This window comes from Rana temporaria, chromosome 12, assembly GCF_905171775.1.
Source record: "Rana temporaria chromosome 12, aRanTem1.1, whole genome shotgun sequence".
In the NCBI taxonomy this organism is placed as follows: domain Eukaryota; kingdom Metazoa; phylum Chordata; class Amphibia; order Anura; family Ranidae; genus Rana; species Rana temporaria.
In genome coordinates, this window is record NC_053500.1 from 147,650,358 (window position 1) to 147,677,868 (window position 27,511).

Consider the following 27,511-nt stretch of genomic DNA (forward strand, 5'->3'; position numbering starts at 1 on the left):
GTGATTGGACCGGGGACAGACATGAAGGAAAGTCTTTTCCCATAGACGGTTTTCTTGGCGGGTTCCTTCTTCGCTTTGTGAGTGGAGTGTGCCGGGCCCCCGGGGGCCGACATGAACAGACTGTCTTTATTTATGGGTGGAGGACGAGGAGCTTCCCGACTCTCCGAGAGATAAATCCTGCTGACAGCGCTGTCTTATTAGCGAGACAAATGCAGAGCGCGCCCGGTCTCTAATCGCAGGCGCTCTGCGCTCGCTTCCACCCGTTACGGCGTTGATTAATTCCCATCAAAGTTTCCAAAGCCGAGCGACTCAGCGAACAGCGACTCTCATCGCACAACATCTGGGCCAGAAACGCCCCGCAGGACGCGGCACCGGCCGGCATCCCGGCCTCTTATGGTGATGTGCTACACACTCAAGTGCGCCGGACTGCGGAGTTCCTGCCTGAGCGCGGCGCGGGGCACGGCGGCTGCTTTCACTGCGCCGTCTGCTCTGTGGGGTTAATACGGGATGAATGATTGTTGGAATGCCGCAATGATGGGAAGGCGGCAAGACCTGCGCCCTCCTACAGGCGGGGGATGGAAGGCTTTGCACACCGCCTGCTAAGGATTAGAACATGGTGCCCCGGCTGAGTGACGCAACGCGTAACGTATACACCCGGCGTCCCGCAGAGGACAGTCACCGACCTTACAGGGAATAAAACGGGACAGAGACCGACCAGGGGCAGCCCGTCCATTGTGGGCGCACCCCTATCCATGCCGCCGCCCTCCCCATCTATGCGCCGGCCCCTTTCAGGACACCGGGCGAATAAATTCCTATGGTGGGAGTGTTTTTTGAAGAGCCTGATTAGAGCCAGAGGGGGGGGCAGAGATTTGTGCTGGGAGGGGCACGTTCAGCGGGGGGGGGGTGGTGTGTTCTGAGAGGAGGCGGGATTTTTTCTTAGGGGTTGAGCATGCAGATTAGTGCTCAATTTTTTTTGGGGGGGGGGGTGGATTTTTGCCAACACATAACGCTCATACATCTTGGGGGGGGGGGGGGAAGGGACCAAAGTTGACATGTTGGCCCCCCATGGCTCTAGATGTATATAAAGGAAAGCCGGCAGCTCGATGTTCTGCAATGAATAAAAATATTAATCCAGGTGTGGTACAGAATACAAGGTTTACGCGTTTCGTCGTGTAGCCTTCATCATGGTTATGACAAAGGCTACATCCCGAAACGCGTAGGCCCTGCGTTTTCTCGAGACAGTGCACGATCGATCACCACCTAAGGGAATAACTGGATGGGATGGGGGGGGGGCAGAGATTTGTGCTGGGAGGGGCAATTTCAGCAGGGGGGGGCGGTTTGTCCTGGGAGGAGGCGGGATTTTTTTCTTGGGGGTTGAGCATGCAGATTAGCGTTCATTTTTTGGGGTGGGATTTTTGCCAACACATAATGCTCATACATCTTGGGGGGCGGGGACAAGTTGACAAGGTCGCCCCCCCCCAGGGCTCTAGATGTAGATAAAGGAAAGCCGGCACCTCGATCTTCCGCAATGAACAAATGAATCCAGGTGTGGTACAGAATACAAGGTTTGCGCGTTTCGTCGTGTAGCCGTCATTGTAGCTATGACGAAGCCTACATGCCGAAACGTGTAAGCCCTGCGTTTGCATTAATCCAGGTGTGGTACAAAATAATACAAGCTTTACGCGTTTCGTCGTGAAGCCTTCATCATGGCTATGGCTGCATGCTGAAACGCGTAAATGCCCTGTGTTTGCTCGAGCCAGTGCACCGATCGCTCACCACCCAAGGGAATTACTACGGGTTGTTTTCTTCTATATTCACGCTGGGCTCTAGATGGCCGACACTGGATCAGACTCAGCGAGTCACGAGGTGCGATCTGATTGGCTGTTACCGCGTACGTTTTATTGGCATTTGCTACACTGAATAAACTAAAACGGTGATTGCCACCCAGCTGCTAAAATCCACACACAGGACAACCCCATCGTGTTACCTGAATGTGTCCTGACGAAGCCTAACAGTGAAACGCGTTGACGCACAAGGGCTCACTATATATCACGGATCATATTATAGATGTTTTTCAATGTTCTTTTCATACCATGTTTGTATTTTTGTCTTAATAAGCATTGGCCCAGATTCAGGTACGACTTGCCCCTTTCTTACGGAGGCGCAGCGTACCGTTTTAACACTGCGCCTCCGTAAATTTCCTGCGCTACGCTTGATTCACGGAGCAGCAGCTCCGTAAATTGCGTGTGTGCGCTCCGGAAAACTGCCCGGCGTAAGGGTGCGTAATTTAAATGATCCCGTAGGGGGCGTGGATCATTTAAATTAGGCGCGTTCCCGCGCCGAACGTAGTGCGCATGCTCCGTCGGGAAACTTTCCCGAAGTGCATTGCGGTAAATGACGTCGCAAGGACGTCATTTGCTTCAAAGTGAACGGCGTCCAGCGCCATTCACGATTCACTTACGCAAACAACGTAATTTTTCCAAAAACGCGACGCGGGAACGACGGGTATACGTAGCATTGGCTGCCCCTGCTATTAGCATGGGCAGCCTTACGCAAAAACCGACGTACGCAAACGACGTAAACTGCGTACGCAGGGCTCGCGCAACATTGTGAATCGGCGTTAGTATGCAATTTGCATACTATACGCTGACCACAACGGGAACGCCACCTAGCGGCCATCGCAAGATTGCAGCCTAAGATATGAGGGCATAAGAGCCTTATGCCGCGCATATCTTAGGCAAGAGTCGGCGTAACGAGGTTCCTGAATCAGGAGCATTAGAAACGCCGGCGCAACTAAGCAATTGCGCTGCGTAACTATGGTTACGCAGGCGCAATTGCTTCTTGAATCTGGGCCACTGTCATTTTTTCTACATTCTTCATCGTTTACCGTGCCTTCAACGTCCGACCTTGGGTTACCTTTTTGGTCCCCCCTTTTTTCCCGTGTCCCCCCATCATGTAGATGAACGGTGTTACTGTTCTGTTTAAATCCTTATTGATACATTTTCGGCGCGGCGCCAAACCCACAGCCGCCCGTCTGCCCGTTCATGGCTGAACTTTTCCCTTTTACCGCCGGGCCGCTCCCCCCCTCCCCCCCTGGCATCATAAATGTTTCATTTGTCGGTGACGCGCCGGCTGTGACCTAGACGCGTGAAGGTCGGACTGTCGCTGCAAATTGACTGGCGCGTTCCGAGAGTAAAATGCGTGGAGACGGCGGGGAGGTAATTAAAAATTAAAAGGAAAAGAAAGACGTGAACGGGGGGGGGGAGGGGGAGGGGTTTTATTTCTCAGGCTCAGAAATCAGTGAAAAGTTCCGATTATCGGAGCCGAGAGTCTCAGCAAGAAAATCACAGGAAGTGCGCGTCCGGCCGCGGCGGGGGAGGAGCCGCTGGGCGCATCGGCAGTCTGGGGGCTCGTCTTGGCGCCCGAGAGGCACAGGTGCCTATGAAAGTCAATGACAGGCTGAGGAGAGGCGCAGTGTCCACTGCCAGCAGCCTATGAGAGTCAATGACAGGCTGAGGAGAGGCGCAGTGTCCGCTGCCAGCAGCCTATGAGAGTCAGTGACAGGCTGAGGAGAGGCGCAGTGTCCGCTGCCAGCAGCCTATGAAAGTCAGTGACAGGCTGAGGAGAGGCGCAGTGTCCGCTGCCAGCAGCCTATGAAAGTCAGTGACAGGCTGAGGAGAGGCGCAGTGTCCGCTGCCAGCAGCCTATGAAAATCAATGACAGGCTGAGGAGAGGCGCAGTGTCCGCTGCCAGCAGCCTATGAGAGTCAATGACAGGCTGAGGAGAGGCACAGTGTCCGCTGCCAGCAGCCTATGAAAGTCAGTGACAGGCTGAGGAGAGGCGCAGTGTCCGCTGCCAGCAGCCTATGAAAGTCAGTGACAGGCTGAGGAGAGGCGCAGTGTCCGCTGCCAGCAGCCTATGAAAGTCAGTGACAGGCTGAGGAGAGGCGCAGTGTCCGCTGCCAGCAGCCTATGAAAGTCAATGACAGGCTGAGGAGAGGCGCAGTGTCCGCTGCCAGCAGCCTATGAGAGTCAGTGACAGGCTGAGGAGAGGCGCAGTGTCCGCTGCCAGCAGCCTATGAAAGTCAATGACAGGCTGAGGAGAGGCGCAGTGTCCGCTGCCAGCAGCCTATGAAAGTCAGTGACAGGCTGAGGAGAGGCGCAGTGTCCGCTGCCAGCAGCCTATGAGAGTCAGTGACAGGCTGAGGAGAGGCGCAGTGTCCGCTGCCAGCAGCCTATGAAAATCAATGACAGGCTGAAGAGAGGCGCAGTGTCCGCTGCCAGCAGCCTATGAAAATCAATGACAGGCTGAGGAGAGGCGCAGTGTCCGCTGCCAGCAGCCTATGAGAGTCAGTGACAGGCTGAGGAGAGGCGCAGTGTCCGCTGCCAGCAGCCTATGAAAGTCAATGACAGGCTGAGGAGAGGCGCAGTGTCCACTGCCAGCAGCCTATGAGAGTCAATGACAGGCTGAGGAGAGGCACAGTGTCCGCTGCCAGCAGCCTATGAAAGTCAGTGACAGGCTGAGGAGAGGCGCAGTGTCCGCTGCCAGCAGCCTATGAAAGTCAGTGACAGGCTGAGGAGAGGCGCAGTGTCCGCTGCCAGCAGCCTATGAAAATCAATGACAGGCTGAGGAGAGGCGCAGTGTCCGCTGCCAGCAGCCTATGAAAATCAATGACAGGCTGAGGAGAGGCGCAGTGTCCGCTGCCAGCAGCCTATGAAAATCAATGACAGGCTGAGGAGAGGCGCAGTGTCCACTGCCAGCAGCCTATGAGAGTCAATGACAGGCTGAGGAGAGGCGCAGTGTCCACTGCCAGCAGCCTATGAGAGTCAATGACAGGCTGAGGAGAGGCGCAGTGTCCACTGCCAGCAGCCTATGAGAGTCAATGACAGGCTGAGGAGAGGCACAGTGTCCGCTGCCAGCAGCCTATGAAAGTCAGTGACAGGCTGAGGAGAGGCGCAGTGTCCGCTGCCAGCAGCCTATGAAAGTCAGTGACAGGCTGAGGAGAGGCGCAGTGTCCGCTGCCAGCAGCCTATGAGAGTCAATGACAGGCTGAGGAGAGGCGCAGTGTCCGCTGCCAGCAGCCTATGAGAGTCAATGACAGGCTGAGGAGAGGCGCAGTGTCCGCTGCCAGCAGCCTATGAAAGTCAATGACAGGCTGAGGAGAGGCGCAGTGTCCGCTGCCAGCAGCCTATGAGAGTCAGTGACAGGCTGAGGAGAGGCGCAGTGTCCGCTGCCAGCAGCCTATGAGAGTCAGTGACAGGCTGAGGAGAGGCGCAGTGTCCGCTGCCAGCAGCCTATGAAAATCAATGACAGGCTGAAGAGAGGCGCAGTGTCCGCTGCCAGCAGCCTATGAAAATCAATGACAGGCTGAGGAGAGGCGCAGTGTCCGCTGCCAGCAGCCTATGAGAGTCAGTGACAGGCTGAGGAGAGGCGCAGTGTCCGCTGCCAGCAGCCTATGAAAATCAATGACAGGCTGAAGAGAGGCGCAGTGTCCGCTGCCAGCAGCCTATGAAAATCAATGACAGGCTGAGGAGAGGCGCAGTGTCCGCTGCCAGCAGCCTATGAGAGTCAGTGACAGGCTGAGGAGAGGCGCAGTGTCCGCTGCCAGCAGCCTATGAAAGTCAATGACAGGCTGAGGAGAGGCGCAGTGTCCACTGCCAGCAGCCTATGAGAGTCAATGACAGGCTGAGGAGAGGCGCAGTGTCCGCTGCCAGCAGCCTATGAAAGTCAGTGACAGGCTGAGGAGAGGCGCAGTGTCCGCTGCCAGCAGCCTATGAAAGTCAGTGACAGGCTGAGGAGAGGCGCAGTGTCCGCTGCCAGCAGCCTATGAAAATCAATGACAGGCTGAGGAGAGGCGCAGTGTCCGCTGCCAGCAGCCTATGAAAATCAATGACAGGCTGAGGAGAGGCGCAGTGTCCGCTGCCAGCAGCCTATGAAAATCAATGACAGGCTGAGGAGAGGCGCAGTGTCCACTGCCAGCAGCCTATGAGAGTCAATGACAGGCTGAGGAGAGGCGCAGTGTCCACTGCCAGCAGCCTATGAGAGTCAATGACAGGCTGAGGAGAGGCGCAGTGTCCACTGCCAGCAGCCTATGAGAGTCAATGACAGGCTGAGGAGAGGCACAGTGTCCGCTGCCAGCAGCCTATGAAAGTCAGTGACAGGCTGAGGAGAGGCGCAGTGTCCGCTGCCAGCAGCCTATGAAAGTCAGTGACAGGCTGAGGAGAGGCGCAGTGTCCGCTGCCAGCAGCCTATGAAAGTCAATGACAGGCTGAGGAGAGGCGCAGTGTCCGCTGCCAGCAGCCTATGAGAGTCAGTGACAGGCTGAGGAGAGGCGCAGTGTCCGCTGCCAGCAGCCTATGAAAGTCAATGACAGGCTGAGGAGAGGCGCAGTGTCCGCTGCCAGCAGCCTATGAAAGTCAGTGACAGGCTGAGGAGAGGCGCAGTGTCCGCTGCCAGCAGCCTATGAGAGTCAGTGACAGGCTGAGGAGAGGCGCAGTGTCCGCTGCCAGCAGCCTATGAAAATCAATGACAGGCTGAAGAGAGGCGCAGTGTCCGCTGCCAGCAGCCTATGAAAATCAATGACAGGCTGAGGAGAGGCGCAGTGTCCGCTGCCAGCAGCCTATGAGAGTCAGTGACAGGCTGAGGAGAGGCGCAGTGTCCGCTGCCAGCAGCCTATGAAAGTCAATGACAGGCTGAGGAGAGGCGCAGTGTCCACTGCCAGCAGCCTATGAGAGTCAATGACAGGCTGAGGAGAGGCACAGTGTCCGCTGCCAGCAGCCTATGAAAGTCAGTGACAGGCTGAGGAGAGGCGCAGTGTCCGCTGCCAGCAGCCTATGAAAGTCAGTGACAGGCTGAGGAGAGGCGCAGTGTCCGCTGCCAGCAGCCTATGAAAATCAATGACAGGCTGAGGAGAGGCGCAGTGTCCGCTGCCAGCAGCCTATGAAAATCAATGACAGGCTGAGGAGAGGCGCAGTGTCCGCTGCCAGCAGCCTATGAAAATCAATGACAGGCTGAGGAGAGGCGCAGTGTCCACTGCCAGCAGCCTATGAAAGTCAATGACAGGCTGAGGAGAGGCGCAGTGTCCACTGCCAGCAGCCTATGAGAGTCAATGACAGGCTGAGGAGAGGCGCAGTGTCCACTGCCAGCAGCCTATGAGAGTCAATGACAGGCTGAGGAGAGGCACAGTGTCCGCTGCCAGCAGCCTATGAAAGTCAGTGACAGCCTGAGGAGAGGCGCAGTGTCCGCTGCCAGCAGCCTATGAAAGTCAGTGACAGGCTGAGGAGAGGCGCAGTGTCCGCTGCCAGCAGCCTATGAAAGTCAATGACAGGCTGAGGAGAGGCGCAGTGTCCGCTGCCAGCAGCCTATGAGAGTCAGTGACAGGCTGAGGAGAGGCGCAGTGTCCGCTGCCAGCAGCCTATGAAAGTCAATGACAGGCTGAGGAGAGGCGCAGTGTCCGCTGCCAGCAGCCTATGAAAGTCAGTGACAGGCTGAGGAGAGGCGCAGTGTCCGCTGCCAGCAGCCTATGAGAGTCAGTGACAGGCTGAGGAGAGGCGCAGTGTCCGCTGCCAGCAGCCTATGAAAATCAATGACAGGCTGAAGAGAGGCGCAGTGTCCGCTGCCAGCAGCCTATGAAAATCAATGACAGGCTGAGGAGAGGCGCAGTGTCCGCTGCCAGCAGCCTATGAGAGTCAGTGACAGGCTGAGGAGAGGCGCAGTGTCCGCTGCCAGCAGCCTATGAAAATCAATGACAGGCTGAAGAGAGGCGCAGTGTCCGCTGCCAGCAGCCTATGAAAATCAATGACAGGCTGAGGAGAGGCGCAGTGTCCGCTGCCAGCAGCCTATGAAAGTCAGTGACAGGCTGAGGAGAGGCGCAGTGTCCACTGCCAGCAGCCTATGAAAGTCAATGACAGGCTGAGGAGAGGCGCAGTGTCTCCGCTGCCAGCAGCCTATGAAAGTCAGTGACAGGCTGAGGAGAGGCGCAGTGTCCGCTGCCAGCAGCCTATGAAAGTCAATGACAGGCTGAGGAGAGGCGCAGTGTCTCCGCTGCCAGCAGCCTATGAAAGTCAATGACAGGCTGAGGAGAGGCGCAGTGTCCGCTGCCAGCAGCCTATGAAAGTCAATGACAGGCTGAGGAGAGGCGCAGTGTCCGCTGCCAGCAGCCTATGAGAGTCAGTGACAGGCTGAGGAGAGGCGCAGTGTCCGCTGCCAGCAGCCTATGAAAGTCAATGACAGGCTGAGGAGAGGCGCAGTGTCCGCTGCCAGCAGCCTATGAAAGTCAGTGACAGGCTGAGGAGAGGCGCAGTGTCCGCTGCCAGCAGCCTATGAGAGTCAGTGACAGGCTGAGGAGAGGCGCAGTGTCCGCTGCCAGCAGCCTATGAAAGTCAGTGACAGGCTGAAGAGAGGCGCAGTGTCCGCTGCCAGCAGCCTATGAAAATCAATGACAGGCTGAGGAGAGGCGCAGTGTCCGCTGCCAGCAGCCTATGAAAGTCAGTGACAGGCTGAGGAGAGGCGCAGTGTCCACTGCCAGCAGCCTATGAAAGTCAATGACAGGCTGAGGAGAGGCGCAGTGTCTCCGCTGCCAGCAGCCTATGAAAGTCAGTGACAGGCTGAGGAGAGGCGCAGTGTCTCCGCTGCCAGCAGCCTATGAAAGTCAATGACAGGCTGAGGAGAGGCGCAGTGTCCGCTGCCAGCAGCCTATGAAAGTCAATGACAGGCTGAGGAGAGGTGCAGTGTCCGCTGCCAGCAGCCTATGAAAATCAGTGACAGGCTGAGGAGAGGCGCAGTGTCCGCTGCCAGCAGCCTATGAGAGTCAGTGACAGGCTGAGGAGAGGCGCAGTGTCTCCGCTGCCAGCAGCCTATGAAAGTCAATGACAGGCTGAGGAGAGGCGCAGTGTCTGCTGCCAGCAGCCTATGAGAGTCAGTGACAGGCTGAGGAGAGGCGCAGTGTCCGCTGCCAGCAGCCTATGAGAGTCAGTGACAGGCTGAGGAGAGGCGCAGTGTCCGCTGCCAGCAGCCTATGAGAGTCAGTGACAGGCTGAGGAGAGGCGCAGTGTCCGCTGCCAGCAGCCTATGAAAGTCCTCGCTGCGCGGGGTCCTCGCTGCGCGCTTGCTGCGCGGAGTCGGCTGTGCGCTTGCTGCGCGGGCTCTTTGCTGTGCGCTTGCTGCTCGGGGTCCTCGCTGTGCGCTTGCTGCGCGGAGTCGGCTGTGATCTTGCTGCGCGGAGTCGGCTGTGATCTTGCTGCGCGGGGTCCTCACTGCACTCACTGTGCGCTTGCTGTGCGGTCAGAACTCCTTCGATCTCTTCTGCCCTTTTGAAGAAGATTGGGGAGAGCGGAAGCCGCGCCCGCCAGCGCTCTCCCACATGGAAGGCGGTAATTAGAGGCGATAAAACGAGCGTTCCTCCCCTCCCCCGGCGCTGACCTATTTCCCGGCAAATTTAATTGTTTTTTATCATTTTTTAGGTCAGACGCCGCTCGCCTCCGATGGGATTTCTCTGCAGAAAGCAGCGTTTCCGGGACTCGCCCTCAGATCCCGGTCTGCCCATTGTGATCACATGGCTTGGTTTATAAACAACGAGGTGCGCTGGAAGTGGGGACCTGTAAGTGAAAGTGAAAGTGCAGCAGAGAAAATAAAAATCAAGACTCTCCTCTGCCAGGACTTTTTTACATTATTTATTTTACAGGAGGGGGCGGAGACAAGAGCAGTCACTCTGCACAAGGAGAGAGCAGAGTGGTGGGCCGTCCATTAGAGCGCCACCCCTCCCCCCATCCAATGCGCTCCACATGCAGGGCACCAGACGCATGGATTCCAATGTTTTTTTTAAGCATGTAATTAGAGCCCGAGGCTCTTTTTGGCTTCAAAAAAGGGGTTGGCTCGGAGCGCCCGAAGCCCACCCAGTTGGGTGACAACAGTGAATGAATATTTGCTATTTTCACACCAATTCTCCTACGGGCCAATCACGAAGCGGGTCATGAGATCGGTGACCTCCCCAACACCCCCCCCCACCACTGAAGCAGAGCTGTGGGAGGGGCCCAGCAGGCTCCACCCATTACAGGAAACTATAGGAGGGGGTGGAGACACGACCAGTTACCCTGCACAAGGAGAGAGAAGAGAAGATCTGTGGGAGGGGCCCAGAAGGCTCCACCCACTACAGAAAACTACAGCAGGGGGCGGAGACGAGAAGATCTGTGGGAGGGGCCAGCAGGCTCCACCCACTACAGAAAACTACAGGAGGGGGCGGAGACGAGACCAGTCACCCTGCAGAAGGAGAGAGAGAAGATCTGTGGGAGGGGCCAGCAGGCTCCACCCACTACAGAAAACTACAGGAGGGGGCGGAGACGAGACCAGTCACCCTGCAGAAGGAGAGAGAGAAGATCTGTGGGAGGGGCCCAGCAGGCTCCACCCACTACAGAAAACAACAGGAGGGGGCGGAGACGAGACCAGTCACCCTGCACAAGGAGAGAGATCAGCAGTGGGCGGTCTTTATTACAGGAAGTCTCTCATTGGATGACGGCTCGGATCTGGGAGAAATACACAAAGATCTCCGAGATTCAGGAAGAAGACTCCCAGTGATGACGATTGGATTTGGATAATATTTGATCATCTCGGAGTCCCACCCTACACCAGAACGGCGGCCCTGGCGCGGGGGGCGGGGACGGGGGTCATGCCCCTCGCTTCACCTTCCCGTCGTCATTGCCGGGAATCCCTCGAATTCCCTCGTAAAACGCGTCGTTCAGCTTTCACAATATCGGTTTTCTGTTTACAATCCAATTCCAGCGACAGATTTACGGCTTAAGAGGAAAATAAAAATCTCCCCGCAACATAAAAACGTTAAAATTAATTTCCTCACTTTGACTCCAGAAGACGGAGATAAAAAGATTCATCTCATTAAAAGACATTTACAACGCTTTTCTCTTCAAAAATAAATAAACTCTATATTCAGGGCGCGGCGCGTTCACCGGGGAGGAGGAGATCCGGAAAAAGAAAGAGATACAAATGGTTACAATGAACATGAATATTATTAAGCTATTTCTGATGCTGGGCGAATGTTTACCATTCATTTAGAAAGGGAAATACCATATTTTACCCACTAGATGGTGCTACACATCATTAAAAAGAAAGTAGAGAGACGGATATGATCGATAAGTGTACAGAGCGCCGAGCGATCGTGTGGATCGATACACGCCGCGCATTGTCAGGGAATATCGGGATTGTTCCGCCCCTTAATCATGGTGGGAGTTTCCCTTTAAGTGGGGCTGACACACCTGAGGCCAGTAGGAGGAGCTTTTGATTGTGTGGCGCTGTGATTGGCTGCACATTATATATTTTTTACTCTTTATTTATTTATGGATATATATATATATATTTTATAAAAAAAATCCAAAATATATACACACACACTTTATATTTTGGATTTTTATATATATATATATTTGTTTTACTCTTTATGTGTGTATATATATAAAAAAAAAATCCAAACTATAAAGATATATATATACACATACATACGAAAAGATACTTGAGCATCCATGCTGCGTTTGTCGCGTGTAAAATAAATTGGCTGCCCTGTGCGCAACAACGCATATGTGTGACGATAAATAAATAAATAAAAAAAGGAAAAAATTATATTAGATTTTATTTTTATATATATATACACACATAAATAAAAGAGTAAAAATATATATTTATATATATTATATATATTATTTTTTTCCTTTTATTTTTATATTATATAAATATAACCAATTTTTTTTGGAATATATATAAAATCAAAGAGAAAAATATATATATATATAAATGATATTATATAAGCAAGATGTTTTTTTTTTCGCATGCAACACAGCACAACTTGCTGGCCACATTTGGAGTCCCACGTGCAATGAATGGCGCAGCGAGCGCGACATGCGTTTTTGGTGGGAAAGAAGGCTGAAAAGTTGCCAAGTGGCACTGGGAAAAGCCTGCTGAATCTAGTTATAAGGTTATAGACATATATACGGTATGTGCAAACACAAGATAAATGGAAGATATTTGACGCGCGAATCATCGATTTCATCCATTTCACATATCTAGCGGCGATCGATAGCGTTCTGGGTCTCCTCTAATCACAGGGAAGCGCCAGTCATTCCATGTTATGTATGAGCATGGCGAGCCGATGATATATTGATTTCCCGGTGCCGCCCCCTTTCGCTCGCCCGCTGGGCCCCTCCAAGGCTGGTGACAAAATCTCCCACTGAGATAATGAACCCGGGGGAGGGGATCGCGTCACTTTAATTCGCCCCGACTGCAATTACCGAGAATTTTCCTTTCCATCGCCTAAATCTTCTCCGCAGGATCTGCGATGGCGACGGCCGGAGAGAGAAACCCGTCATTTCCAGATCAGCAAGAGGAGAAAACCGACAAGAACAATGTATCCAAAGACGACAACAAAGTAACTTGTGATGTCACTGGTCTCTAGTGATTGGATAGGCTGTGTTCTCATGAATATGAAGGGTGTCGGTGATGTCACTGGTCTCTAGTGATTGGATAGGCTGTGTTCTCATGAATATGAAGGGTCTCTGTGATGTCACTGGTCTCTAGTGATTGGATAGGCTGTGTTCTCATGAATATGAAGGGTCTCTGTGATGTCACTGGTCTCTAGTGATTGGATAGGCTGTGTTCTCATGAATATGAAGGGTCTCTGTGATGTCACTGGTCTCTAGTGATTGGATAGGCTGTGTTCTCATGAATATGAAGAGTCTCGGTGATGTCACTGGTCTCTAGTGATTGGATAGGCTGTGTTCTCATGAATATGAAGAGTCTCGGTGATGTCACTGGTCTCTAGTGATGGATAGGCTGTGTTCTCATGAATATGAAGGGTCTCAGTGATGTCACTGGTCTCTAGTGATTGGATAGGTTGTGCTCTCATGAATATGAAGGGTCTCGGTGATGTCACTGGTCTCTAGTGATTGGATAGGCTGTGTTCTCATGAATATGAAGGGTCTCGGTGATGTCACTGGTCTCTAGTGATTGGATAGGCTGTGTTCTCATGAATATGAAGGGTCTCGGTGATGTCACTGGTCTCTAGTGATTGGATAGGCTGTGTTCTCATGAATATGAAGGGTCTCGGTGATGTCACTGGTCTCTAGTGATTGGATAGGCTGTGTTCTCATGAATATGAAGAGTCTCGGTGATGTCACTGGTCTCTAGTGATTGGATAGGCTGTGTTCTCATGAATATGAAGGGTCTCGGTGATGTCACTGGTCTCTAGTGATTGGATAGGCTGTGTTCTCATGAATATGAAGGGTCTCGGTGATGTCACCAGTCTCTAGTGATTGGATAGGCTGTGTTCTCATGAATATGAAGGGTCTCGGTGATGTCACTGGTCTCTAGTGATTGGATAGGCTGTGTTCTCATGAATATGATGGGTCTCGGTGATGTCACTGGTCTCTAGTGATTGGATAGGCTGTGTTCTCATGAATATGAAGGGTCTCGGTGATGTCACTGGTCTCTAGTGATTGGATAGGCTGTGTTCTCATGAATATGAAGGGTCTCTGTGATGTCACTGGTCTCTAGTGATTGGATAGGCTGTGTTCTCATGAATATGAAGGGTCTCGGTGATGTCACTGGTCTCTAGTGATTGGATAGGCTGTGTTCTCATGAATATGAAGGGTCTCGGTGATGTCACTGGTCTCTAGTGATTGGATAGGCTGTGTTCTCATGAATATGAAGGGTCTCGGTGATGTCACCGGTCTCTAGTGATTGGATAGGCTGTGTTCTCATGAATATGAAGAGTCTCGGTGATGTCACTGGTCTCTAGTGATTGGATAGGCTGTGTTCTCATGACAATGAAGGGTCTCGGTGATGTCACTGGTCTCTAGTGATTGGATAGGCTGTGTTCTCATGAATATGAAGAGTCTCTGTGATGTCACTGGTCTCTAGTGATTGGATAGGCTGTGTTCTCATGAATATGAAGGGTCTCGGTGATGTCACTGGTCTCTAGTGATTGGATAGGCTGTGTTCTCATGAATATGAAGGGTCTCGGTGATGTCACTGGTCTCTAGTGATTGGATAGGCTGTGTTCTCATGAATATGAAGAGTCTCGGTGATGTCACTGGTCTCTAGTGATTGGATAGGCTGTGTTCTCATGAATATGAAGAGTCTCTGTGATGTCACTGGTCTCTGGTGATTGGATAGGCTGTGTTCTCATGAATATGAAGGGTCTCGGTGATGTCACTGGTCTCTAGTGATTGGATAGGCTGTGTTCTCATGAATATGAAGGGTCTCGGTGATGTCACCAGTCTCTAGTGATTGGATAGGCTGTGTTCTCATGAATATGAAGGGTCTCGGTGATGTCACTGGTCTCTAGTGATTGGATAGGCTGTGTTCTCATGAATATGATGGGTCTCGGTGATGTCACCGGTCTCTAGTGATTGGATAGGCTGTGTTCTCATGAATATGAAGGGTCTCGGTGATGTCACTGGTCTCTAGTGATTGGATAGGCTGTGTTCTCATGAATATGAAGGGTCTCTGTGATGTCACTGGTCTCTAGTGATTGGATAGGCTGTGTTCTCATGAATATGAAGGGTCTCGGTGATGTCACTGGTCTCTAGTGATTGGATAGGCTGTGTTCTCATGAATATGAAGGGTCTCAGTGATGTCACTGGTCTCTAGTGATTGGATAGGCTGTGTTCTCATGAATATGAAGGGTCTCTGTGATGTCACTGGTCTCTAGTGATTGGATAGGCTGTGTTCTCATGAATATGAAGGGTCTCTGTGATGTCACTGGTCTCTAGTGATTGGATAGGCTGTGTTCTCATGAATATGAAGGGTCTCTGTGATGTCACTGGTCTCTAGTGATTGGATAGGCTGTGTTCTCATGAATATGAAGAGTCTCGGTGATGTCACTGGTCTCTAGTGATTGGATAGGCTGTGTTCTCATGAATATGAAGGGTCTCTGTGATGTCACTGGTCTCTAGTGATTGGATAGGCTGTGTTCTCATGAATATGAAGAGTCTCGGTGATGTCACTGGTCTCTAGTGATTGGATAGGCTGTGTTCTCATGAATATGAAGGGTCTCTGTGATGTCACTGGTCTCTAGTGATTGGATAGGCTGTGTTCTCATGAATATGAAGGGTCTCTGTGATGTCACTGGTCTCTAGTGATTGGATAGGCTGTGTTCTCATGAATATGAAGAGTCTCGGTGATGTCACTGGTCTCTAGTGATTGGATAGGCTGTGTTCTCATGACAATGAAGGGTCTCGGTGATGTCACTGGTCTCTAGTGATTGGATAGGCTGTGTTCTCATGAATATGAAGGGTCTCGGTGATGTCACTGGTCTCTAGTGATTGGATAGGCTGTGTTCTCATGAATATGAAGAGTCTCTGTGATGTCACTGGTCTCTAGTGATTGGATAGGCTGTGTTCTCATGAATATGAAGAGTCTCTGTGATGTCACTGGTCTCTAGTGATTGGATAGGCTGTGTTCTCATGAATATGAAGAGTCTCGGTGATGTCACTGGTCTCTAGTGATTGGATAAGCTGTGTTCTCATGAATATGAAGGGTCTCGGTGATGTCACTGGTCTCTAGTGATTGGATAGGTTGTGTTCTCATGAATATGAAGGGTCTCGGTGATGTCACTGGTCTCTAGTGATTGGATAGGCTGTGTTCTCATGAATATGAAGGGTCTCTGTGATGTCACTGGTCTCTAGTGATTGGATAGGCTGTGTTCTCATGAATATGAAGGGTCTCTGTGATGTCACTGGTCTCTAGTGATTGGATAGGCTGTGTTCTCATGAATATGAAGGGTCTCGGTGATGTCACTGGTCTCTAGTGATTGGATAGGCTGTGTTCTCATGAATATGAAGGGTCTCTGTGATGTCACTGGTCTCTAGTGATTGGATAGATTGTGTTCTCATGAATATGAAGGGTCTCGGTGATGTCACTGGTCTCTAGTGATTGGATAGGCTGTGTTCTCATGAATATGAAGGGTCTCTGTGATGTCACTGGTCTCTAGTGATTGGATAGGCTGTGTTCTCATGAATATGAAGGGTCTCGGTAATGTCACTGGTCTCTAGTGATTGGATAGGCTGTGTTCTCATGAATATGAAGGGTCTCTGTGATGTCACTGGTCTCTAGTGATTGGATAGGCTGTGTTCTCATGAATATGAAGAGTCTCTGTGATGTCACTGGTCTCTAGTGATTGGATAGGCTGTGTTCTCATGAATATGAAGAGTCTCTGTGATGTCACTGGTCTCTAGTGATTGGATAGGCTGTTTTTCCGGGAATACTTAATAATTATTTTTTTTTGTAGATTTGTGTTATTTATGAACTTTGAGCTTTTTATTTCACAATATTATTCTCAGGAATATTTTCCATTGTCGGAGGAGTGAAGTTGTTCTTCGGTAGGACGGATGATGTCGGAGGAGTGAAGTTCTTCGGTAGGACGGATGATGTCGGAGGAGTGTAGGACGGATGATGTCGGAGGAGTGAAGTTCTTCGGTAGGACGGATGATGTCGGAGGAGTGTAGGACGGATGATGTCGGAGGAGTGTAGGACGGATGATGTCGGAGGAGTGTAGGACGGATGATGTCGGAGGAGTGTAGGACGGATGATGTCGGAGGAGTGTAGGACGGATGATGTCGGAGGAGTGTAGGACGGATGATGTCGGAGGAGTGTAGGACGGATGATGTCGGAGGAGTGTAGGACGGATGATGTCGGAGGAGTGTAGGACGGATGATGTCGGAGGAGTGTAGGACGGATGTCGTCGGAGGAGTGTAGGACGGATGATGTCGGAGGAGTGTAGGACGGATGATGTTGGAGGAGTGTAGGACGGATGATGTTGGAGGAGTGTAGGACGGATGATGTCGGAGGAGTGTAGGACGGATGATGTCGGAGGAGTGTAGGACGGATGATGTCGGAGGAGTGTAGGACGGATGATGTCGGAGGAGTGTAGGACGGATGATGTTGGAGGAGTGTAGGACGGATGATGTTGGAGGAGTGTAGGACGGATGATGTCGGAGGAGTGTAGGACGGATGATGTCGGAGGAGTGTAGGACGGATGATGTCGGAGGAGTGTAGGACGGATGATGTCGGAGGAGTGTAGGACGGATGATGTCGGAGGAGTGTAGGACGGATGATGTCGGAGGAGTGTAGGACGGATGATGTCGGAGGAGTGTAGGACGGATGATGTCGGAGGAGTGTAGGACGGATGATGTCGGAGGAGTGTAGGACGGATGATGTCGGAGGAGTGAAGTTGTTCTTCGGAAGGACGGATGATGTCGGAGGAGTGTAGGACGGATGATGTCGGAGGAGTGAAGTTCTTCGGTAGGACGGATGATGTCGGAGGAGTGTAGGACGGATGATGTCGGAGGAGTGTAGGACGGATGATGTCGGAGGAGTGTAGGACGGATGATGTCGGAGGAGTGTAGGACGGATGATGTCGGAGGAGTGTAGGACGGATGATGTCGGAGGAGTGTAGGACGGATGAAGTCGGAGGAGTGTAGGACGGATGATGTTGGAGGAGTGTAGGACGGATGATGTTGGAGGAGTGTAGGACGGATGATGTCGGAGGAGTGTAGGACGGATGATGTCGGAGGAACTTTGCCGGGATTATAATTAGAATCTTTGTTGTTGGTTTTCGGCATTCATTGTGTTTTGGGAAAAGTTGTTTATTTGCATTTGAAATGCCATTTTTATTATTAAACCTCCTTTCATCCCTCCTCCCGGCATTGTAACACCGGCCACATTCACCGCGGCTGTATGCAAATCGGCGGCGCGGGGCCGCTTATAAAGGCGACCAACCGGAATGGAGTGGAATGAATTTGCATATTGTGTAATTGGGAGGCGGATCGGACGAAGCCCAGTTCCTGCTGACAGATGTGAAAACATCTTGTAAAAAAATAATCATAAAAATAAAAGAAACTAATTTGCGGGAAGACGAGATAAAGATAATGAAAGCGTAGAATGTGCGGCGCACAATGGACGGGGCGTTTAGGGAAGAGTTTTTAAAAGTTGCGAATTGCTGCGCTCGGAAAATGCAAAGCGCCGCGCGGATTTATTTATTACCGAATTCTTTGCCTAAAACACAGTGGCGGGCGGAAAGTAATCGATGAAAAGCCGAAGCGCAGGAATCATTATTTGTTCTTCAGCCAGGGAGAACCGTATGGAGGGAACACGCCGCTCCAAGCTGACCGGGGAGCTCCAATCACATTCTCCTGTAAATGATCCGATACAAGCTTCCCAGGAGACGCAAACTATGGCGATTATTTATATAGCTCTGACATATACCGCAGCGCTGTACAGAGAACACTGAGCCAGTCACATCAGTCTCTGTACAGAGGAGCTTACACTCTAATGTCCCCTCCCCCCCCCACATCACATCAGTCTCTGTACAGAGGAGCTTACACTCTAATGTCCCCTCCCCCCCCCCCACAGTCACATCAGTCTCTGTACAGAGGAGCTTACACTCTAATGTCCCCTCCCCCCACAGTGACATCAGTCTCTGTACAGAGGAGCTTACACTCTAATGTCCCCCCCACAGTCACATCAGTCTCTGTACAGAGGAGCTTACACTCTAATGTCCCCTCCCCCCACATCACATCAGTCTCTGTACAGAGGAGCTTACACTCTAATGTCCCCCTCCCCCCCCACACATCACACTCTGTACAGAGGAGCTTACACTCTAATGTCCCCTCCCCCCACACATCACATCAGTCTCTGTACAGAGGAGCTTACACTCTAATGTCCCCTCCCCCCACAGTCACATCAGTCTCTGTACAGAGGAGCTTACACTCTAATGTCCCCTCCCCCCCCACATCACATCAGTCTCTGTACAGAGGAGCTTACACTCTAATGTCCCCTCCCCCCACAGTCACATCAGTCTCTGTACAGAGGAGCTTACACTCTAATGTCCCCTCCCCCACAGTCACATCAGTCTCTGTACAGAGGAGCTTACACTCTAATGTCGTCCCCCCACATCACATCAGTCTCTGTACAGAGGAGCTTACACTCTAATGTCCCCCCCCCCCCACAGTCACATCAGTCACTGTACAGAGGAGCTTACACTCTAATGTCCCCTCCCCCCACATCACATCAGTCACTGTACAGAGGAGCTTACACTCTAATGTCCCCTCCCCCCCACATCACATCAGTCTCTGTACAGAGGAGCTTACACTCTAATGTCCCCTCCCCCCCCACATCACATCAGTCTCTGTACAGAGGAGCTTACACTCTAATGTCCCCTCCCCCCCACATCACATCAGTCTCTGTACAGAGGAGCTTACACTCTAATGTCCCCCCCCCCCCCACAGTCACATCAGTGTTCATTCAGACAAGGAAGGGGCCTGTAAATTACATATTTACTGGCCCCTTCCCTTGCTTTTCATCCTGAAACATCCCCCCTTTTGTGTCTGCAGCAACAGCCGACAGGAGAGGAGGAAAGCCAGCAGCTCTGTCAGGGGGCAGAGGGAATCTGCACCACACAGGGTGATTAGGGTGGGCCCAGGCACACCCCGTGCGCACACCCGGCACACCCCGCGCGCGCACACCCGGCACACCCCGTGCGCACACCCGGCACACCCCGTGCGCACACCCGGCACACCCCGTGCGCACACCCGGCACACCCCGTGCGCACACCCGGCACACCCCGTGCGCACACCCGGCACACCCCGTGCGCACACCCGGCACACCCCGTGCGCACACCCGGCACACCCCGCGCGCACACCCGGCACACCCCGCGCGCACACCCGGCACACCCTGTGCGCACATCTCTACGCCTCGGGAGTAAAACACACGGAGCTCTCCCAATACTTTCAGAAAACCCAACGTGAGCTTTGGACGGATGCAGAACATTGAAGATCTTGTCGGGTTTGTACAAGACGCCCTCTGGTTGGTTGAGGAGTTTTGGACCCGAATATTTCCAAAGATATTTTTCTGATGGGGTCCCCCGACCCTCCGACCTCCAAATCACATCCGATGTCCCCCCCCACCCCCGACATCTCCAGTCTATGAATCCAATCAACTTTTAACCAAGAAAGACCTTTGTGACATCACCAAACCGCTCTTACCTCAGAGATGATGTCATCAGTCCCTAGCCAATTGGAAGGCTGCAGTTCTACGAATATTGATTTAGCTGCCCCTCCCCTTTCCATGGTAAGTAATTTCTCTAAGGGGATGTAAAGGTTCCTTTAATCTCGTGCATTGGGGGTTCACTTACTTTTTCCTTCCATTTCCCGTCTAAATTTCTCACTTCCTGTTCCTCCTCAGTAAGCTTCCCCCCATCATCCGAGCTGTTCTGGCCGGGGGTTAGTCAGCGTGCTCGCCCCCTCCCTTGGGACTACATCCCTGCGGGGAGTCCCAAGGGAGGGGGCGAGTAACACAGCGTCTCCCTGCAGGGATGTAGTCCCAAGGGAGGGGACGAGTAACACAGCGTCTCCCTGCAGGGATGTAGTCCCAAGGGAGGGGACGAGCATGCTGACTAACCCCCAACCAGAACGGCTCGGATGATGGGGGGGGAAGCTTACTGAGGAGGAACAGGAAGTGAGAACTTCAGACAAAGAAAAAAAACATTTAGAAGGGAAATGGAAGGAAAAAGTAAGTGAACCCCCAATGCACGAGATTAAAGGAACCGATTTAGAAAATAAAGAACAAACCTTTACATGTCTAGCGATCCATTGGGGAGCCCCTTAAAGTCTTAAATCTGGCTGAACCCCCCGATCAGCGAACAATAAAATGTGACCGTGCCGCTCGCTCTTCCGGAACCCCCATCAATGAAGGAAAGACGGAGAGAAGATTTCACAAAAACGTTACATGAAAACTTCTGCTGAGCTGCGGCAAAAGCGCGAATCCCTTCAGACATATTAGAGATCCTTACAGATGCGACACACATAGAACGCCACCCGGGGGAGGGGGGGGGGGAGGACCAGTCTAAGGGGGGGGAGGGGAAGGACCATTCAAGGGGGGGGAGGACCAGTGTGGGGGGGGAGGGGAAAGACCATTCTAGGGGGGGGGGGGGGGAGGACCAGTCTAGGGGGGGTGGGGAAGGACCAGTCTGGGGGGAGGGTTTGGTACTATGAGGCACAGAAACAGTCATGTGTACAGAAACAGGAGGTGAAATATTTGTACTGTACCTTTAAGATGTCCTCGCCCCAGGGTCACAAAGCCGGAGGAGATGAAGTTATGCAGGTCGGGCCCTCCGCTCCGGTAGATGTCTTTTCCGTAATGTCCTGATGGGAGAGAAAAAACAAAACAGACCGTCAGACGCGTTTCGTGAAATCAGACGCAAACCTGGAACCCTCCATGACTTCACAGAAGAATGGCGAGGGGACGGAAATTGACTCCATAATGCGGCAGCTCATGAATGGCAGCTTCGGCCTCACAAGATTGGGTTCCTCATCTAATGCCCCCCCCCCCCCCCCCAGTTTGGAGATCAGGGTTATTGCTGATGTGCAGGATCGCTATGATGTGATCGGTTTTCATTATATGGTATTGCTATATGGTAACACTCGGGTTTCAGAACCCCACTGAACAGGCACATGGACATTTCGCTACGGTTTTTATGCGTGGCGCCTCTCTGTGCTCTGCCTTTTTGGGTAAGGCCGGGGCAATTTTTATTACCAGTTCTTAGGGCCACAGGCGCCGGCACCAATTAATAAATGTTTTTCCTCACGTGTTGTCACTTTAGGCCTACCGTAAAGGATAAGGGGAGGATGTGTGGCATTTAGGTTCCTTCCTCCTATGAACTGGGGGTGGGTTGGAGAGTCTGTTTGGGAAAGCCCCTCCTTGGTCGGCACGGCAGCCATCACAAATTTTGGGGCCCCTTACACAGCTTTAGGGCGGGGGGGGTGCTGACGAAAAAAAAAACAGGTGTAATCCCTTAATCCCTTCTCTCCTGACACAAGATAATAAGTGGGGGGGGGGGGGGCTGGGGACCATCGGGCCCTTTACAGGTATAATGCAAAAAAAAATAAAAAATGGGAGGGTGGCCAGCCAGGCCCCTGAGGACCATCGGGCCCCTTACAGATCTAATGCAAAAAGAAATGGGAGGGGGCCAGCCAGGCCCCTGAGGACCATCGGGCCCCTTACAGGTGTAATGCAAAAAAAAGGGAAGGGGGGCCAGCCGGGCCCCTGGGGACCATTGGGCCCCTTCCAGGTGTAATGCAAAAAAAGGGAAGGGGGGCCAGTCGGGCCCCTGGGGACCATTGGGCCCCTTCCAGGTGTAACACTTGTACCCCCCTGTTGGCGGTCCTGTTGGTCGGCTTCGGCTGACAAGGAAAGGGGTCCTTTTGGCCTTCTGGCTAGGTGAATCAAGTTTGAGCCTTGCCCCCCGTCAGGAACCTTCGGGAGACACACCCTTGAAAGACACCAGAACTTCCTTCTAAAGCGTTTTGCTGCCTCCACAGCTGAAGAATTGTCAGAATTGGAGCCCCTCTAATACTCCAGCAGCCAGCGGGCCGAGATTCAGAATTCTGGGTCGGGACCGTCATCGGAAGACGAGGCCTGCGCTCTACAGGGATCTATTTACTGTACTCTGTCATTTCAACACACAGAACCTTCTACAGCGAGGGGGGAAATACAACGCAATACATTTCAGCATCACATACCAAAGAACAAAGACATATGAGAAAACACACTCCGTACTACATACATAAAAAAATCTGTTTATAACGAGCAATAACAGTAAAGACCAAATAAAGCCGATTATCACACAACTATTATTACAGACTGATAAAGCACAAAATCACACCAAACTCACAGGTCTCCTCACTGCAAGGAAAAGCACAAAGGGGCCATTTGTAATTTACCTGCCGGAATTATCCGAGAGCTTCCTCTGTGTGTTCATATGTATAGGGAGACAGAAAACCAAGAGAAGCGCAACAATAGGAAAAGGACAAGAGAAAATGGAGAGAGAAAGAGAAGAAGGAAAAGAGAAAGAGAAAGAAAGAAAGAGAGAGAGAGAGAGAGAGAGAGAGAGAGAAAGAAAGAGAAAACGAGAAAGAGAGAAAGAGAGAAAGAAAGAAAGAGAGAAAGAAAGAAAGAGAGAAAGAAAGAGAGAAAGAGAGAGAGAGAAAGAGAGAAAGAGAGAGAGAAATAGAAAGAGCGAGAGAGAGAAAAAAGAAAGAACGAGAAAGAAAAGATGAAAAAATAAAGAAAGATAAAAAGGAGAAAAAAAAAAGAAAAAAAAAAAAAGGAGAAAAAAAGAAACGAAGAAAAGAAAAAGAGAAATGAAGAAAAGAAAGAAAGAAAGAAAGAAAGAAAGAAAAAAGAGAAAAAAAGGAAAGAAAAAAAGAAAAAGGACAGAAAAAGAAAGAAAACAAGAACAATGGAATAATAAAGGGAAAGCAAAAGAGAAAGAACATTTTATGGAAATATAAAAAGGGAAAACAAAAGAGAAAGAGGGATACAGAAAATGGAACAACAAATTAAATGAGAAAGGGAAAGAGAAAGGAGACAGGGAAAAGGGAAAGGAAGAGATAAAAGGTAAAAGTAAAAAAAGAAAAGATTGGGACAGAACGGGAAGCAGAAAAAAAGGGAAAGATACAGGGTGAGATAAAGAGAAAGTTAAACAGAAAGGGAAATAAAAAGAAAGAAAAAAGGGAAAGGGAGAGGGAATCAGCAAAAGAGAGAAAAAGAAAAAGGCAAATAGAAAGACAGTGAAAAGAAAAAGAGAAAGGGGAAGAGAAATAGAAAGGAAAAGAAGGGGTATTAGAAAGGGAAAAGTGATAAGGAAAGGTAAAGAGAAAGTAAAGAAAAAAAGAAAGGGAATGAAAAAAAAGAAAAGGTACAGTAAATGATAAAATGAAAGGGAAAGGGAAAATGGATGGAGAAAAGGGAAAGGAAAAGAGAAAGTACATGATAAAGAAAATGAAAAAGAAAGGGAATGGGAAAAGGAACAAGAAGAGGAAAATATACAGATAAGGATGAAAAGAAGGGGGAAGAGGAATGTGATACAGAAAAGCTAAAGAGAAAGATAAGGTTGTAATATAAAAAGGGATAGAAAAGGTGAGAAAGGAAAGTGAAATAGAAAAATGAAAAAGAAAAAAAATTAAATGAAGAAAAGGGGGAGGGAAATGGAAAAAAATAAATAGAATATGAAAGAGAAAAAAAAAAGGGAAAGATAAAAAAGGGAAAAGAAAAGATGAAGGGGAAGCAAGAGAAAGGTAAAATAAATGAAGGGGAAGGAAAATAAATCAGAAAGACGTGAAAGAAAAGATAGAAGGGAAATGAATGAGAAAGAAAAGGGAAAAAATAATAATCCTGATTTTCTGAAAAAAGGCTTGGGGGGGATATATGGGGGGTGAGGATATATGGGGGGTGATAGATGAGGGGTGGGGATAGATGGGGGGGGGTGGGTGGGATAAATGAGGGGGGATAGATGTCAGGAAAAGATGGGGGGGTGGGGATATATAGGGGGTGATAGATGGGGGGTGGGGATAGATGGGGGGTGTAGATGAGGGGGTGGGGATAAATGAGGGGGGGATAGATGTCAAGAATAGACGGGGGTGGGGATCAATGAGGGGTGATAGATGGGAGGGTGGGGATAGATGGGGGGGTGTATATGAAGGGGTGGATTTAGATGGGGGTGGGTGGGATAAATGAGGGGAGGGTAGATGTCAGGAATAGATGGGGGGTGGGGATCGATGAGGGATGATAGATGTGGGGTGTATATGAGGGGGTGGATTTAGATGGGGGTGGGTGGGATAAATGAGGTGTGTGATAGATATGAGGAATAGATGGGGGTGGGGATATATGGGGGGTGGGGATCGATGAGGGGGTGGTAGATGGGGGGGCTCCACCTAGAATTAGAGCTCGCTGTAAGAGACATGTGGCGCGGAGGAATAATACCATCTTAACAAATTGTCATGGAAACCACTTGAACCTTTGCTGTGTGTAAAGCTCGTGGTATTTTCATAGAATGTATAAAGCGCCTCGGATAGAAAAGTGTTTTTATTGTGTACTAATGGAAACCTCCTACTGAGAGGAATAGATGGGAAATGATTCAGAGGCAGGCGGATGCGCGGTGATGGGGGCCGCTGACTCTGGAGGAGGACCCTTTTATCTGCAGCACGTGTTGTAGAAGAACAGGACTTGGCTCAGGCCCGGCCATGCTGGGATTTGTAGTGCTAGGGGGAGGGAGTCCCTGTCACCCAATCAGGTTCTTCACAATGCCTAGAGATTTGTTGCTATGGGTTACTGCACATCAGTCATTTCTAAGCTGCATTGCCCATAGCAAAGAAATCCCATTTGATTGGGTACGGCACGAGACAAACATAATCGCCACAAACAAACTACAAATGCCACAGATATGTTTTTACGTATACACACACCGCAGACAATCACTTCTATCCGCACGGTGGTCACCGTGGAAACAGCGAATATTTAGAACATTTTCTTAGTAAAACTGCAAGCCATCAATAACAGAGTAACTATGAGCACTGCGGAGCCACGACGGGTCCCCTTGACCTGCACAAGACAAAAACAGCCAAACTGGCGTTCAAACAAGAAGTTCACACTGAACCGCGACATGACGGAGAAGCACAGAGAGCGCTCGGCGGCACACTTAAAGCACGCTTAAGATGCCGGTACCTATGGTGTTCATTTTGGCGTGTGGCTCCACATTCGTTGGGACATCTGAGAAACGGCGTGAGGCTGCAAGAGAAGAAACCAAGTCCCGGGACCGGGCGTCAGCTGATTGGAAAGCAAGAAGGCCAAGTAATGTTCTAGGGAGGAAGGCCTGACCAAAACCAATGCATCATTTTTGGGTGGAAGCCGACGGGGGGAACCATCTCCCTGCCCCTCGCCGGGTAATTCTTTTACCTCCAGCTTGGCCTTTGGACATCTGAACCTTCTGCTGGTCACTTTATAGGACTTCGGATGGGGTGAGAGGAGCGCCCAGTGTCCAGAATAATACCACATTCAATGGAAAGGTTACAATCTTTTATTGAAGGGAATTGATATAAGTTGAGCCAATGTGTTTTGGGGTAACCGACTCCCCCTTCTTCAGGGCTTTAGGTACACGTGAATGGAGGGGAGTGGAGTCTTCGGAGGTACCCAAGTTTCTTGTGAGAACAGAGGTCGGTATTGCCTGGTGCAGCGACTCCCTTCACGATCACTTCACCAGGCAATGCTCCGTCTCTTCTGAAGAAGCGTGAGTCAACTCACTCGAAACCACCCATTGACTCTTCTGAAGAAGGGGGGGTCAACTCACTCGAAACCCATTGACTGTTCTAAAGAAGTACACCAAAAAGGAAAACTCTGCGCTCCTGAAAGTTCACCAATTATAAATCCACTTAATGTTTGTGAAGAAAAAAACATACATTAACACTTTAATTTTCGGAAGATCCAGTCCTTTATATGGTTAAAAAAGGGAAAGTTTCCACAATGTACACAATATAATAAAAAAAGTATAAAAAAAACTTTCCAAATGTCTGCATCAGAAAAAAAACTTTCCAAAGTTGGAAAGTTTTTTTTATACTTTTTTTATTATATTGTGTACATTGTGGAAACTTTCCCTTTTTTAACCATATAAAGGACTGGATCTTCCGAAAATTTAAGTGTTAATGTATGTTTTTTTCTTCACAAACATTAAGTGGATTTATAATTGGTGAACTTTCAGGAGCGCAGAGTTTTCCTTTTTGGTGTATTTGTGTATTTGTGGTACTTCAGGGTATCCGGATCTCTGCAGCACGGACTGTTCTCAGCCCATACGAGGGTTTCAAGTATTTCATGGGATATTAGTTATTTCCCATTGAGCACCAGTGATTTTTTTGTATCAATATTGCTGTTCTAAAGAAGGGGGGAGTCAACTCACTCGAAACCACCCATTGACTCTTCTGAAGAAGGGGGGAGTCAACTCACTCAAAACCCATTGACTCCTCTAAAGAAGGGGGGAGTCAACTCACTCAAAACCCATTGACTCCTCTAAAGAAGGGGGGAGTCAACTCACTCAAAACCCATTGACTCCTCTAAAGAAGGGGGGAGTCAACTCACTCAAAACCCATTGACTCCTCTAAAGAAGGGGGGAGTCAACTCACTTGAAACCCATTGACTGTTCTAAAGAACGGGGAGTGAACTCACTCGAAACCCATTGACTCTTCTAAAGAAGGGGGGGGGTGAACTCACTTGAAACCCATTGACTCTTCTAAAGAAGGGGGAGTCAACTCACTCAAAACCCATTGATTTCTGAAGAAAGGGGGGGGTTAACTCACTTGAAACCCATTGACTCTTCTAAAGAAGGGGAGTGAACTCACTCGAAATCCATTGACTTTTCTGAAGAAGGGGGGAGTCAACTCACTTGAAACCCATTGACTCTTCTAAAGAAGGGGGAGTGAACCCATTCGAAACCCATTGACTTCTGAAGAAAGGGGAGTTAACTCCCCTGAAACCCATTGGCTCAACTTGTGTATCCATTACCTTAAAAACTAGTTTTAACCTTTCTATTAAAAAGGGAGCTCCTCTCTCGCCATCCAACTACCGTTACTGAAATGGCACTGCAGTCGTACCGGTTAGGTAGCAGGCCACACCTCCAAAAAGGGAG

General features: G+C 50.4%; 1 protein-coding gene across 1 annotated transcript in view; it reads right to left on the reverse strand.

Annotated features, from left to right (window-relative positions):
* Window positions 1-27,511, reverse strand: part of SHISA6 (shisa family member 6) — a 182,757-nt gene that overhangs the window by 84,007 nt on the left and 71,239 nt on the right. The window contains 2 exon segments of the mRNA XM_040331162.1: window positions 21,105-21,200; window positions 25,561-25,623. Coding sequence (XP_040187096.1) covers window positions 21,105-21,200; window positions 25,561-25,623 — 159 coding nt within the window.